General features: G+C 36.6%; 2 protein-coding genes across 2 annotated transcripts in view; both read right to left on the bottom strand.

Moving 5' to 3' along the window:
• Positions 1–4,511, bottom strand: part of LOC148942229 (SEC14-like protein 2) — a 79,601-nt gene extending 75,090 nt beyond the window's left edge. Inside the window, exon 1 of the mRNA XM_089103655.1 lies at positions 4,412–4,511. Coding sequence (XP_088959781.1) covers positions 4,412–4,501 — 90 coding nt within the window. The 5' untranslated portion in view covers positions 4,502–4,511. The remainder of the gene's footprint in view (positions 1–4,411) is intronic.
• LOC148942228 (cell adhesion molecule 1-like) overlaps positions 1–14,514 on the bottom strand; it is a 410,054-nt gene that overhangs the window by 219,800 nt on the left and 175,740 nt on the right. The window lies entirely within an intron of this gene.

Genomic DNA, 14,514 nt, shown 5'->3' with positions numbered 1-14,514 from the left:
AATTCACAGTGTACTGATCCTGATGTAGTGCAATGTCAGGGTCACATTTTCTACAGTAGAGTGTGACTTCACTCTTGTCATATCTCTTTGTATAGTCAATGATACTATTCTCATTCATTCTATAGAATTCACATGTTTCAATTTGATTATTTGAATCAATTAAACAAACAGTGTCCTCAAGTGGTAAATCACAATATTTCAAAGACAAATAGAAATCATTAGTCTTATAATCGTAACCCTCATGATCTTCAAAGAGATGACGTAAAAACCATATTCTTTCGTCGCCCCCACAGTTGAATCGATGACCCGGTTCCTCCTCCCAGAACAATCTAAAACCGCGACGTTACTAATCTCGTAGTAAAAAACTAAAATACCGGGTAAGATTCTTTCCAATCATACCGGGATATGTACTCTCCCACTGCTTGCAATTATCATAATGACAATTGGAGCATAGGTGGCCTCTAGGATGAGAGTCACACACCTCTTCAAGACAGGAATTACAACCTTTAATTTTTACAGCATATCCTCTGTGCAATTTACATGGATTGCATAATCTACACTTTTCATCATACTCCTCAATCATAGTGCAATTCTCACATGATGACCAGCTGCCCTGTGTGTACATACATAACGGACATGTATGGAACATTTTGTCAAGTGTTATCGCTCTCACTGCCACAATGAAACTGAGCTAGCAACAAAAAAAAAAAATGTCTGAGAGATAGAGAGGAGTAAATCATCCTTGAGCACCCTCTTTCTTATGAAAAAAAGTCCTAAATTTATAAACTTATGTTTAAAAATATATCCATAATATCATTTTTTTGTGTCGTGATCAATATATAAATAAATTGTGTAAATGAATTTGGACAACTTTGTAGAAGCTTCATACGATAGTCTAATGATGGAGAATCGGTTTTCATTATATCGACAAGCATTACTCGAGAAAATATCTTCCTTTGAATAGACAACTCTAGAAAATCATTGTCTAGAATTAAATGTTTTTCCATATGAACTAGATTCCTCATGATTCGATCTTTCTCGAATCTACCCATTTTTTTAGTCCTAACTCTCTCACAACAACCTTCAGACTAAACATAATTTCTTTTTTCTACTCTATGAAATATACGCCTATCTACTAGAGAAAGAAAAAAAAATACCTTTGATATAGAAACAATTTTATTGAGCATAATTACAAGAACAATATTCACTGATGCATTTTTTTCTCATCAATATATTTCGATAGGACATCTAATGCTGACCGAAGTTTATTTAAATGGAGAATTTTCACTTTTCCTGAAAAACATAGCTGTTCCTCTTGCTTAAATTTGCTTAATGATATCACGTATCTAGCATACATAATGTCCCATTCAAGACATAGTCTACAGCCAGCGGTTATTTCCACAGCTACATTAGGTACTCGTATATCGTTGCTGCTGCTGCTGTCGGTTCCATCATTAATCTCCAATAGTGTAAATGCACCACTCATTTTTTCTTCACTAATATCCTCTCAAATAAACTATTCTCTCTCTCTGAATTCAATTCTCTTACTAATATGAAATACAATGAAAATTACTCCTTATATCCGAATCCAACTACTAATCAAGTAGTTAGTGTGACCGTCGCTCTCTCTCTCTGGTTGTCCTCCAAAAATGGGTGTCATAATAGAAAACATGTCTATCAACCCATGTAGAGTTCATTGTAATAGGCAAATGACCCTGGTAACCGTACAATTCATTTAAAACCTACACACATATCCATGCCTTAGGCGTAGGTTTGCGGGTAGGTTTTAAACGAATTGTACTCTTACTACTGAGGTGAGATAGGTTTCCTGGTGATCTGGGAATAAGTCAAATTGGGAGTGATCTTTATATGGGGGTTGGGGGTGGGGGCAAGATGATGCTGAGGGAGTGAGGTAAGGTGGGGGGTGTCTGAGAGGGGAGGGGTTGGGTTTGTTTCGGCAAATAACGGGTGGAGTCCAGAACCGGTCGGTAACTTCTTGGACGCACGGAGAAGAACAGAGTCGAAAGGAAGGGGTTTTGTGGGAGGAAAATGAATAAGGGGGGGAGGTTTGGGGATGGTCCGAATTGAGTAAAGTGAGTGTGGGGGTTGGACTGACTGGGCAGGCGTAAGTACATGGGGCGGAGGATTGTTTCGAGGGATGGGTTTTCGGCGTCGCCCTAAAAAACGTTGGTTTTGTGGCCCAGTTTTGTGGAACCTACTACGACTCTTAATGGGCAATTTAATATGATGGTTTGGACAGCCAAAGCATCTTCCACTTGAAGCGTTTGCAGATATCAAAATGGGGGTCTCTGAAAAAATTATTCATACAACGGCTAAAAACATGAAATTTACCAATGTGTAGATATTTACAATAACTAGACATACACCTACTGTCTAAAAATCTAAAGCACACATTCGGTTTATTACACTTAAGATCACTGAACTCATTTTTTTTAATATATGATTGCATTGGGTGATAATTTCCGCTTGTAAGTTCGACATCATTGTCAATCTTTAAAGATGTGTCATTACCACTAGATTTCAAGAATAAATTATCTTCAGTTAAAGCAAGGTCAGAAGGATTATTTTGCATAACCTTTTCAATCCTTTGAGAAAATTCTGACGAAGGAAGTTCACTAGCACTTGCTTGATTACATATAGTGACGTTTTCAGGTTCAAAGGGTTTTACAGTTTTTCGCAACTTGAAGAATTTTGATAATGCATACTTGGATTAGAAGTATAAGCTAAAGGAGAAACACTGGGCGATATAGGGGATTTTAATCCATGTACAGCATCAACAATTGCTAGCTGAAAACCGACTTTTAATATTTTGATTCCATTTTCCTTGAAAAGATCACTTTTCTGGCTTTCGTAAAGATCGGATAAACTATCATAAAGAAATTCAAGATTAGTAATCCGTTTCCTGAGATTGACGATTTCCGCGTCTTTTTTTTATACAATCTTCACAGGTATGGGGGTCTAAGACACTAGTCGTTTCTTCAATGCTGGCCGATTCACCTTTACTGGAACCGTAGATTTGGGGGGAAATTTGGGATTGATGGGCTGTGGTTATTTTTGCAGAATCAATCGATCCATCAGAACTATTGTTGACATTACTCGAAGCAAAAGGTATAGTAGGGGAATTTGTAATACCACTTCGAACGATCACTTCAAGTTGATTTTCGTTGGAGATAGATGAATTTTTTTCATCCGAAATGACGGGGTATTTTTGAGCCTCGATTGGTTGAACCACTTCTGGTTTATTATCGATGGTATTAATCACGTCATTTTCAACCATCGACGCTCGGCATTGAACGCATAACCAATTAGTGTTTTTAAGGCGATTACTTTTCGTTATGCCAGCACAAGCAGGGTGCAACCAAGCATTGCACTTAGAACACTGGAAAGACCCAGTTCCACATTTTCTGTAGCATTCATTACAAGGATGGGACATTCTAGGCTAAGGAATAAAAACCAGACAGACCTTGAATTGGAAACTATATCTTCAACTAAAACCTGGTCGCCTAAGCCAGGATTAGCACTGGTACTTGCTAAAGAAAAGTTCACAAGGCTGATCTCGCGTCTTCACTTAAAAATCACAAGCGTCATTTATTTCAAAACAAAACGTCTTGACAGGTCAAGATCTAATGGAAGACTGAAAAAAGAGTATATAAAAAATACGGTACGGTTAATAGAACAGTACCAATGATTGTTATATTTGGAAAGAGCATACAAAAAGGCATCGAGTAGTATGTTTACTTTATTCGTAAGTCAATAATATGAACTGCCGAAAATTTACCCATTTGTGATGCAAACGAATGTTAGGCTATAGGCTATTTGAATTCAGGATTCTAAATTTATGTAGATTTTTAGCTAGGTCTATCTCAAGATGTAGGTAATCGGAAAATTTGCCACCCTTTCCTAATCCTAACCAAAAATATAAATAGACTAAACCTATGCCTTTATGTAGCCTAATTCAATATTTGGTCAATATCTACAAAATCATATTATTGATTTAGGAATAAATTGAATACACAATTCGATGCCTTTTTTTATGCTTTTTACGATTATATTAACATTTTACATCGTAAATGATTTTCAGCCCCCTCCCCCCCCCTATATAGGCTATACCTAACCTAACCTAACCCGGAATTGGCCTATATAGGGGGGGGCTGTAATTCATTCCCGATAGAAATGCTTATTATATTCGTAATCAGCATAAAAAAAGGCATTGAATGATGTATTCACTTTAGTCCACTCAATAATATGATTTGGTAGATATTGACCCAATATTTGACCTAGGGTTTGTTTTTGTGACTGCTATCAAAAAAATATTTTCCTTAATATCTCAAAAAGAATACAGCTTTCCAATTCCAATAATCCAATGTTAAAAAGAAAATTTTAGTCATACCTTTTTTACGACATCACTTTCACTTTCTTTGCTTTGAGTAAATTCCTTTTTACTATATCCCAATATATACTGAATTCTTTCAGTTATCATCTTGGACTGATCACTGAGAAACTATCTTTAGGTCATTGTGTTATAAGTAGGACGTAAAGCTGATCCTGTATATTTAAACTTGTAATGGTTCGGGTCACCTCTGAGGGGTTATACACTATGTCTACGCAGAAACACTAGAGGATTCTTTTTTCTTTTAGAAACAATAGTCATTACCACCAGTGACATCAATTCACGAAAACTTGGATAGGAAGGGCAAAATATATTTTTAATTTTGGCGAGGGGAGGGGGTAAAATTGTCGTTTCTTCTCTTTCTTCAATTTATTTGAACAAAAATGCTCGCCAATTTTTTTTCAAAATTTAACGGGGAGCACGACCCCTAACCTCCAAATTGGCGCCACTGATTGCCTTAGTAGAATCGTTTACGCAGGGTTACATCAGCAGCCTCGAATCAAAATACTACAATATAGCAAACATAATAATAAAGATAGCAAATATTAAGTCCCTTTTTCAAATTATTGCAGTTTGAAACTGCAAGGTTATAATAATATTTTTCGAACAAAAAACATTACCCCAGCAATGTGTGTAAATAATCTCAAAACACACAACATGTGTTTTTCGGTTCAGGGCATTTTCATTCCCACCAACCCCAATAACCCGGACAATTCTCATAGGGATATTCTCTCCTCCCAAAAAAAACCCCTTGAAGAAAATTTCTTTCCTCCTCCGTGGAAATTTCTCCCTGAAAAATACCCCGGCAAAATTCCTGTTCTGGGAAGTAATTGAGTAAAAGGGGCATAATTTGCTATGGGGCAGGAGGATAACTTTCCTCCTGAACCCAGTTGTCCATCCCCCCCTCCCTGCTGAAACTTGGCATTTTTGAAAATCTCATCAAAATTAAGATAGGCCTACATAATCCAAGCATCCACAGAAACGGATCAGTTTCGTTCAGTATATAATTGACTTTATGATACTATTAACTAAGAAAACTTTTTCCACAAAATAAGTTTTTCAAAGAAAGTAAAGAACTCCATTAAACAAAAAATGAGCAAAAATAAAATCAAATAATCTACCAAGCGTGAAACTACCACAAATCAGCATCGATAAATAAACGAAACCCAAAACGAACATAAATTACAATAATTAACCGAGTCAAACTCAAATCGAGCAGGAATTAACATAAGTTGGGGGCAAAACCCCTATGCCTTCCCAAGGCCAGAACAAAAATTGCACTTTACTGAAAAAAGATAAATGTTTTTACTTTTATAACTTTAATAAATCAAATAATATTAACATTTTGATTACTAAATATCAGTATATGGTATATTAAACTGACAATGCACATTCATTGTACCTACCTCCACTCCTTCTGCCTCTAGAGGCTCTTGAAATTTCCCTACATGACAGGTCTATACCTATTGAAATTTTGACAAAACAACTTTAAACATTGATTTTCAGTTTCTTTTTCTCTGGCTTTAGTTTTGAAAATGCAATTCCTGTTAGTTGAGTAGAATTTTAAGCCATATCAATGTTTTTTTTTTTTTAATCTAGGAAATGCATTTGCATATCTTTAAAACCTTATAAATTGGGATTGAGCAAAGTTGTGAAGCTGAAAAGTATTTTATTGTACTTTATTTAAGCAGAAGATCTATTTTGCAAGGTTTCACTTTTATAACACTCGACAATTAAAGGTCATCAAAGGTTAGGACCCTCTAAAGGGAGGAGTCGAGGTAAATACTTCAAAACACCTTCCCGGGGCATACCTTAGCCTGTAGACGCATCCCTGAAACTTTCATTTTCCTAACCTAACCTATTTCCGAAATAGCCAAAAGTAGCTAAAGTAGAATTTTACCATTCTATCTGCAAAGTTCAGAAGGCTTATATAAAACTAAAAAGAACATCAACAGAACTTATTTTTCAGAAATAAGTTCACAACCACAAGCGAAAGGTCTTCGTTTGTGTAGCTTTTAATCCCAATAGATCAAAAACCCGGACGGCCCCCTTTTGCGATATTTTTGCAGCGAAAATGGGCCATGCCCCGCGGTATCTTGCTGTCCTGGTATAATCCTCTAATTAAAACAAGCGCAAGAGTTGATTATTCAATTCTTTTTGTACCTAAAGTCCAGACCAGGGCTTTCACTATCCCTGAATTTTCGGGTATTTCCCCGGAAATCTATGTCTCCCCGAAAAAATTATTTTTCCCCGAATCCCCGAAATTTCCCCGAAAATCACTCAACCACAGTTTGACCCCTATTGACTATCCCTAGCAAACATTACTGTACATACCATAATTTTTCACTACTCTCTTATTCGTCAATCTTCGTCTCCTGTGTTACTTTGCATAAGAACCAGACCAATACAATTTAATTATAGACGGTTCTTTATATATTCACAAAAGTATTACTTTCGTTTATTTAGGTTGAATAATTTCAAATGCAGTATTCCAAATGCTATAAGATTCTTACATTTACATCATTCGTGGTCAAGTATCTTGACAAAATTAGCCAAAAATTATACTTGAATTTTTTTAACGGAACGCTCAGTGAGATTCTGGATTTTGAAATTGAACTTCTAAAGAAAGAGAATTGTTTTGGAAACCGAATCATAAGTTTCAATTTGGTTTCTCTTTTCGGTTTTTGACATACTGTATTAATGTTTAATACTTAATAATTGAAAGCATAATATATTGAAGAAATTGATATTTTTGCCAGGAATTCTTACTATTTAAATTTTTGTTTCATTCGGTGTGCAAAATTTAATTTCTTTTCTTTTCATCTGAGAATTGTATTTGTCATACCACCCTTTATTCCCAAACGTATTCACCCAGCACTCCCTCGCAATTATTATTCTGGTCCCTTCACCCGTGTAATATTTTCAGTGGGTGTAATATTTTAAACTGCAGTGTTATGAACTTTTTACGGTCTTCCAAACCTGTTAGTTAGGCAAACGAAATTTTATAGAAAATATATTCTGCTAAAATTCGGGATAGCCGATTAAATTTGTTTAAATATTTAAGGCCTGCCTTTAGAACTTCTAATGCTTTAACAATTAATTACCCTGTAAAAAGGCTAACTCTGAGATAATTTTTTTTTTTTTTAAAGAAAATGTGGTATAATTTATTTCTTCCTAAGAACTATCCCTAAATATAATCTTCTTACCATAAGAAATGCACAACTCCCTCCCACTCCTAATGAGGCAAAACTTGGCTACAGACTATGTAAAAGGTCAAGGAGTAGAGGATTCAAACGGAAGTAACCCAAAAATATTATCCATAAGAAAATTGAAAATACAGCTTAAAGTAGAAATTTGGGTATTAGGCTCATATTGTTTTCTTGTCAAGTTTTAAATATTTTCGGGCATATTTATCACGAACAGTTGGTTAATAATGTCAAATAATGTTAGTGCGAAGTAAAAGAATTAGTAAATTTTATATGATTTATAGCCTACAGCAATCAAGTCCAGGCATTAGATGGGCTGATATAGAATTGAGACTGCAATAAGCATTACCTTTCGAGTATGAATGGTCACAGGGTTAGTGGGAGGGCTGGGGGCTAGTTTTTGACTGTATCGTAATTATGAGGTAACCCAACGAAAGGAAAGCATAGTTGAAACGAACAATGAAAAAATCTTTTTTTCGAAGGGACATTTTCAACACGGGGGTGGGTATTTTCCAAGGGTATTTTTGGCGGGGGATATTTTCCGAATGGGTATTTTCTGTGGGGAGTATTTTCAGCAGGAGAGCATTTTCTGCGGGGTATATTTTTGAGAGGAGGGGGGGGGGGTATTTTCCGTTTTTCCATAGGAGGATTTTTTTTGGGGGGGGGGAAGTAAACACCTAAGTCCTTAGAAGCAGCATGAAAAACCAACAATGTCTCAATTGTCGTCAAAATTCCCTTTTTAATTTAAGTTTAAATTTACTTGCTTAGCTTACTTCTTGTTTGTTTTAAGTTTTAATATTACCCCGTACTTATAAGTTGAATTTGTGTATTTAATTTACTTATCTAGAAACCGCAAACAATATTTGTTTTCGCTTTTAATATTATTAATGAATTACTGAGATTAATGACTTAATAAAAAATTGCTACTGGTATTTATAGTTCACACGTGTTCACTATTTTTCTTCTTTTTTTTTGAAAAAAATTTCGAAACTGTTGCCGCAATATCAGCAATAAGTGTTTTCAGCTATGAATTCCAATTCCGGGCTCTGGCTCTAAAACCTAATTTGTAAAAGGCTTGATTTACTACGCAGATACAAGCCCTACTTGAGCCTGAAAACGAAGCTAAAACCAATTTTGGCTCCCAAATTTTCGCAACGAAATTCCATTTTGTTTTTTCCCCAAAAAAATCCCCGAATCTTGAAGACTTGTTCCCGAAAACTCAGTAGAGATGACCCTAAAGGTCCCACGGGGACTCCTTATTTGGGCATAGAGTCATTAGGGAGAACTCGTGGTTAATGGGGTCAATGACCTCTTTTTCCAAGATCTTGCTGTTGTTTTTGGCCAAGTGCCCGCTAGGGGAGAATGATATGACCTAGAAATAGGAAATAGTATTTGTTCTTGTATGCTCGAGGCAAATGTTATGATCCAGAAATAGGAAAGAGTATTTGTTGTTGTTGTAAGTGTATGCTCGAGGCAAATGTTATGAGTTTCCAGAAATAGGAAACAGTTACATCACGTGTTTCCTTCTCAGCCAATCAGCGAGCCGTTGCATAACAATTCACCCTTGAGATTTTGTATATAACGGGCATGCAATGTGATTAAATTATCAGAAAGTATTTTGACATAGTTGATGACACAAGAATGGATAAATTTGACTCTTTAGAAGCCGTGCCAACTTCAATTTGCAATGTAAGTTCTGATTTAATACATTTTAATTTTTTATTTTCAAAATAAAATTATTTTCCTTGGTCACCCTCCAGTATATTCAGGTAAATCCCCTCCCCCCCCCCTCCCACTCTAATACAAACATCACTATGCAATCTTTATACTCGATAGAAAACATAAAATATGTTCTTTTTACCCTCAAAACCTAACCCCCCTCCCTCATTGTTTTTACAATCAAAATTCTCGCAAATAGAAATAATTATCATTTTGATAAATTATAGCTTTTCGCTATTGTGATTTAAAGTGTCCACTGACTTCTGCCAATTCATAATGCAATATGCCACTCTGGTTTGACATAATGAGTTTTGTCCCCCTTTTCCTATGTGTTTATGAACGCGATGCCAAGTCAAAGGAACTTTTTCTCCGTTAAATTAAAAACACATTTTTCAGACAATTGCAATAATTTAGCGCAGGCCTATGCAATTTCTATTTTACCCTCAAAACCTAACCCACTCCCTCATTGTTTTTACAATGATAATTCTCATAATAGAAATAATTTTCTTTTCGTTAAATTTATACAATTTTAAGCATTCTATATCCTAGCTAAAAGCGACCACTGACTTCCGCCAATTCTTAATGCAATATGCCGCTCTGGTTTGACATAATGAGTTTTGTCCCCCTTTTCCTGTGTGTTTACGAACGCGGCGGCCAAGTCAAAGGAAATGTTTCTCCGTCAAATGAAAACACTTTCAGAAAATTGCAATAATTTAGCGCAGGCCTATACATTCTCTATTTGGAGAACCGGTGAAATCTCGTTATTTTCAAATTAAGGTCTAACAACATATTTAGGACATTATGTAAAGGGGGAGGGGGCCATGCCTCATTTCTAACGCCATCATTTTAAAATGAAAAACAAAACTGTTTCTTCGCGTTAGGGCAGTAAGAGGACCGAGGGTTTCTAAGAAAAAAAATAGCTTTATTTTGTCTGCAAAATTTACATCCTAGATTGTAATTTAGGCCTATAAGCTGCTAGGCTAACAATCTTTTTTCTATTTTAAAGACCTATAGACGGGAAACATTAAAAAAAATTCTCAGCAAGGTAAAAATAGGGGCATTTCTTGCAAATTTTACCTATTGCATTGCTTTTGGCGTAGGGGGGCTTTCTTAGTGATAAATGCTTTTCTAGACAAAATTCTGGTTAGGAGCTGAGAGTACTAATTTTCCTTCAGTAAAAAAGGGAGAAATTATTTATCATACTAAAATTTTTCTCTTCTTTAAGGCAAATTGTGAAGAATGCCCGTCGCCACCCAGTAAGAGAGCAAGGGGTAAGGCAAATTGTGAAGAATGCCCGTCGCCTCCCAGTAAGAGAGCTAGGGTCCAAGATATAACCCCTGCAACAGTTGTTCAATATAACCGCTGTCCGATGCCCTCTAGCTCTACACTGCCTGCCCAAGCTCCATCTGCACAGGTGACAATACAGCCAGCTCGAAAACCCAAAAGACAGAGGATGGATACTTTCAATGCCGCAGTTGCGGAAAATTGTGAGGTAGCTTACCCGTCATCCTCTTATCCTACATTGTCGAGGGTCTCAGGAACTATAGAAAATCGTGAGGTTGCCCTCGAACACACGCTACCTGGACCCTCCGGCACCCAAGTGCAGCCAGGATTTGTAAATGTGAGCATTTTTCCTACCTATCTTATAGAAATACATATCTATTACTTCCAATATTTTTTAGTCCTTTCTTTTCACTATTTTTCAACATTGTAAAAGTGTATCTCAGAGATATTAAAATATTAACCCCTCGCCCCACCAACCATTATTTTCTCTGCCCTCCCTCAGAGATATCTAAATGTAATTTTTTTGCTTGTCAAACCGCTCTTTTTTTCTAATCTTTGCTATTTTCTCTGTACTGTTGCTATCTCTTCACTATCTCATAATAATATTTTTAGGTAATTTCTAGTTTACAGCTATCTCACCATTTGAAACTCAAAATGCTATTTTTTTCACAATTGAATATCACATAGTTTTAAGAGAAGAAGGAACTGAGATTATTCCCATTTATCTATCTGTCACATATCGGCGTTCTAATTTGCGCAAGGATATTTTTAAAATAGCTTTCAATCTTACAAACCATTGCCAAGATTCTAGCGAGGGGAAACCAAGTTGACGGTTCCCGACATTTAACTGTTGTATTTTCCTCGTCTGAAGTTCAGTCTTGGAAATCGGAACACTCGCGCGATAGGTTACAATAATTGTGGGCTAGTGATGAGTTCACTGAATCTGTAGAACTGGGAATTAGAGAGAAATAGCGACTTATGTCGTCTAAGCGAATATTTCAACTTTTGGTAGACATTATGTAAAGGGGCTGGGAGCCACGCGGTGGGGGTCGAGAAGTGCCGCAGGAAGCGCTGCGGGCTCGAGAAGCGTCACGGGAAGCGATGCGGGCCCGGGAAGCGCCGCGGGAAGCGCTTTGAAAATAAACTATTTTTTGAACAAAATCAAATTGTCATCTTCTATTTAAAGCGACGTTTTAGATTGTAAATATCTTATATTAAGTTGGAAATTGACTGCTTTCAGAATATCGATAGTTGTGGGGGGAACAGTGAATTAACCAAATGCTACTATGTGCATACTACTAAGCGCTGACTTTAAATAATAATCCAAATTTTAAAAATAGTAGGGGTGATTTGAACACTTTGAAAATAAGCTTTTTTTTCATTTATAGGTTGAAGCATGGTTCCCTTATTCAATGTCACAATCTTCATCAGTTGGTGAAGGAGAGGAAGAACTCGCGTCTACGGAATTTCATATCATTCAGGACAATTCACATATCAATGAATGGGATGGTATTGTTAATTCCGATGAAATACCTTTTAATATTAATAATTTTCTAAGTAATTATTTCAATGTAGAACCTAGCACAGTTGAGCAAGGTAATGTTCCTAGTTCAGAGGGGGACTTGCCATTGCTAAGTCCAAATACCATGCTAATTTTAGACAACTTTACCCGGGAATTAACTGGGAACCCTCCTCTATCCCCCACTGATTACCTACTTCCACTTCAAACAACTGAAGTGGAGCATTCACATACCCCAAATATTGTTGAACAACTTGGGGGAGGGGGAGGGGATAATATACAAGAGGGGGAGGGGGGTACAACATTCCCAGACTTTCAATTGTCAAATTCAATATTAAATAATATAGTTGTTTACACTGCGACTTTTGGGGATCTTTTTAATTCACTTATGGGGGGAAATTTTGTGTTTGATCCCGTAGAAATTGTGCATGACTATTTAGATAAAATTCGTGCACTACCGGAGAACCAAATTCAGTTGTGGGGAGGTAGGATTCAATTAAGGTTTCTATTGTTTTAATGGTTTTTAATTTAAATGAGGGGAAAAGTGAAGTTTATTATCATTATGTAAATTCCGAGATGCGCGTAATTTATTCGAATTTAGAAAACTTTGAAGGTGTTTTTTGCGAGTGGTTAGGACAAATTATAGCGCATCTCGAGAATTATAACGAAAATGGAAGCAGCTCTATAGTTTTATTTGTTGAAAATTTAAGTGTAAATATTTGTAAATTTAAGAAAGATTTTATGTTAAGATGGGGGCATAGGGATGAGGGTATAGTTTTAAAATATAATCCAGATCTAGTAGCTTGTCGTGTTGTCCAGAGGATTTGTTTTGAAACAGGTAGTAAATGTTTCAAGTATACTTTCCTCATATCAGCATTTCCGCCTCTACAAGATGACTCTACCAAGACAAATTTAGATCATTGGGCTGTACATGTAGAGTAAGGGTCCAATTTCCCAATTGTAGATTTTTCTTCCTTAGAGGGAAAATACCCAGTAACGCTACGATCCATTGATATTTTTGAAAGGGCTAATGCCCATTTAAATATCGGTGTTATTGTGGTTCAGTATGAAACTGAATTTGAAGATGGGGTTCATTCTAAAAAGAAGGGGGTGGTTTTCCCAGTAAGAGGCCCTTCAGTTGAATTAGTCAAACACTGGGTTTGGCTGTTGTATACACCACCTAGTGACATTGCCAATTCAATTGGCCATTTTAACCCGATTACAGACATTAGTAGAGTTCTGGGGGAGGGTAAAAATAGGGGGACACGTTACTACTGTCCAGCATGCCTCTCTAGATTTTGGACTGAATTAAAGCTGCAAAATCACATGAGGCATTGTAGCCGATATGGCTATCAGACAGTGGAAACAGTTTCTGGGGATAGGGCGATTTTATATTCCAAGAATTTTCAAAACACCCTCCTCCAGTGCAACAAAATATCTTTAGACTGTGAAGCTAAGCTGGTGGAGGTGAATAATCCCCGATTTCCAAACCGAATCAAAGAGCATCAGGCTATTGCAGGTGTCCTATGCTCATGCGCAAAGAGACAGTTCTAACACCATGCGGTTGTTAGAAATAGTAGAAATATTGGATGAGGGGGAGTGCATGGTCAAGGCACTGACTAAACTAATTGGCACGGCTAATGGTGTTATTTCTCGTTTGAGAAATACCCATTATCCAATGGTGTTGTCTGCAGAGGATCGTCTCGTGATTAAAAATAAAAAAACATGTTGGGTTTGTAAGGGGGAGTTTGAAGAGGGGGATAAGGGGACTAAAGGGAAAAGAGGGGGGAGGGGGAAAGTCAGAGACCATGATCACTTGTGGAAGGAAATATCATCTGGGGGTAGTAATTTTAGAGGGGTAGCGCATCAATCATGAAACTTAAATGTTAGCCAACAGTTTTTTATCCCTGTTTTTATCCACAATGTAAATTATGACTTAAAATTTATTTTACCAGCACTGGCACGTATGCACAGGGAGGGAGGGGGAGTAGACAGTCTATGGGTGAATAATTCATTTACCTATAACATTATTCCCAAATCGGCCGAGAAGTTGTTGCTTCTCGAACTGAAATGGCAGGTAGTGGATAATGGGCATACGTGTTGGAATAAAGTCAGGTATTTAGATTCCTTTAGTTTTTTTCCTAAGGCATTGAATCAATTGATTCAAGTGCAGAAAAGCGACAATTTTGATAGCTTTCCCTTGCTTAAACAGCACTTTCCAGACAGTGAAATGTATGACTTATTAACCTGCAAAGGTGTATATGCATACGATTATTACTGTTCTGGCGCTCGCTTAAGCGAGGTGAAACTACCTCCAATTGAAGCTTTTTACAATTCACTGACCAACAGTGAATGCACAGCCGAGCAGAATAAAT

The sequence above is a fragment of the Artemia sp. Qi Xiang Cuo genome, chromosome 17 (genome assembly GCF_049724085.1).
Source record: "Artemia sp. Qi Xiang Cuo chromosome 17, ASM4972408v1, whole genome shotgun sequence".
NCBI classification, from domain to species: domain Eukaryota; kingdom Metazoa; phylum Arthropoda; class Branchiopoda; order Anostraca; family Artemiidae; genus Artemia; species Artemia sp. Qi Xiang Cuo.
Note: the sequence above shows the minus strand (reverse complement) of the source record. Positions and strands in the feature narration are given on the sequence as shown.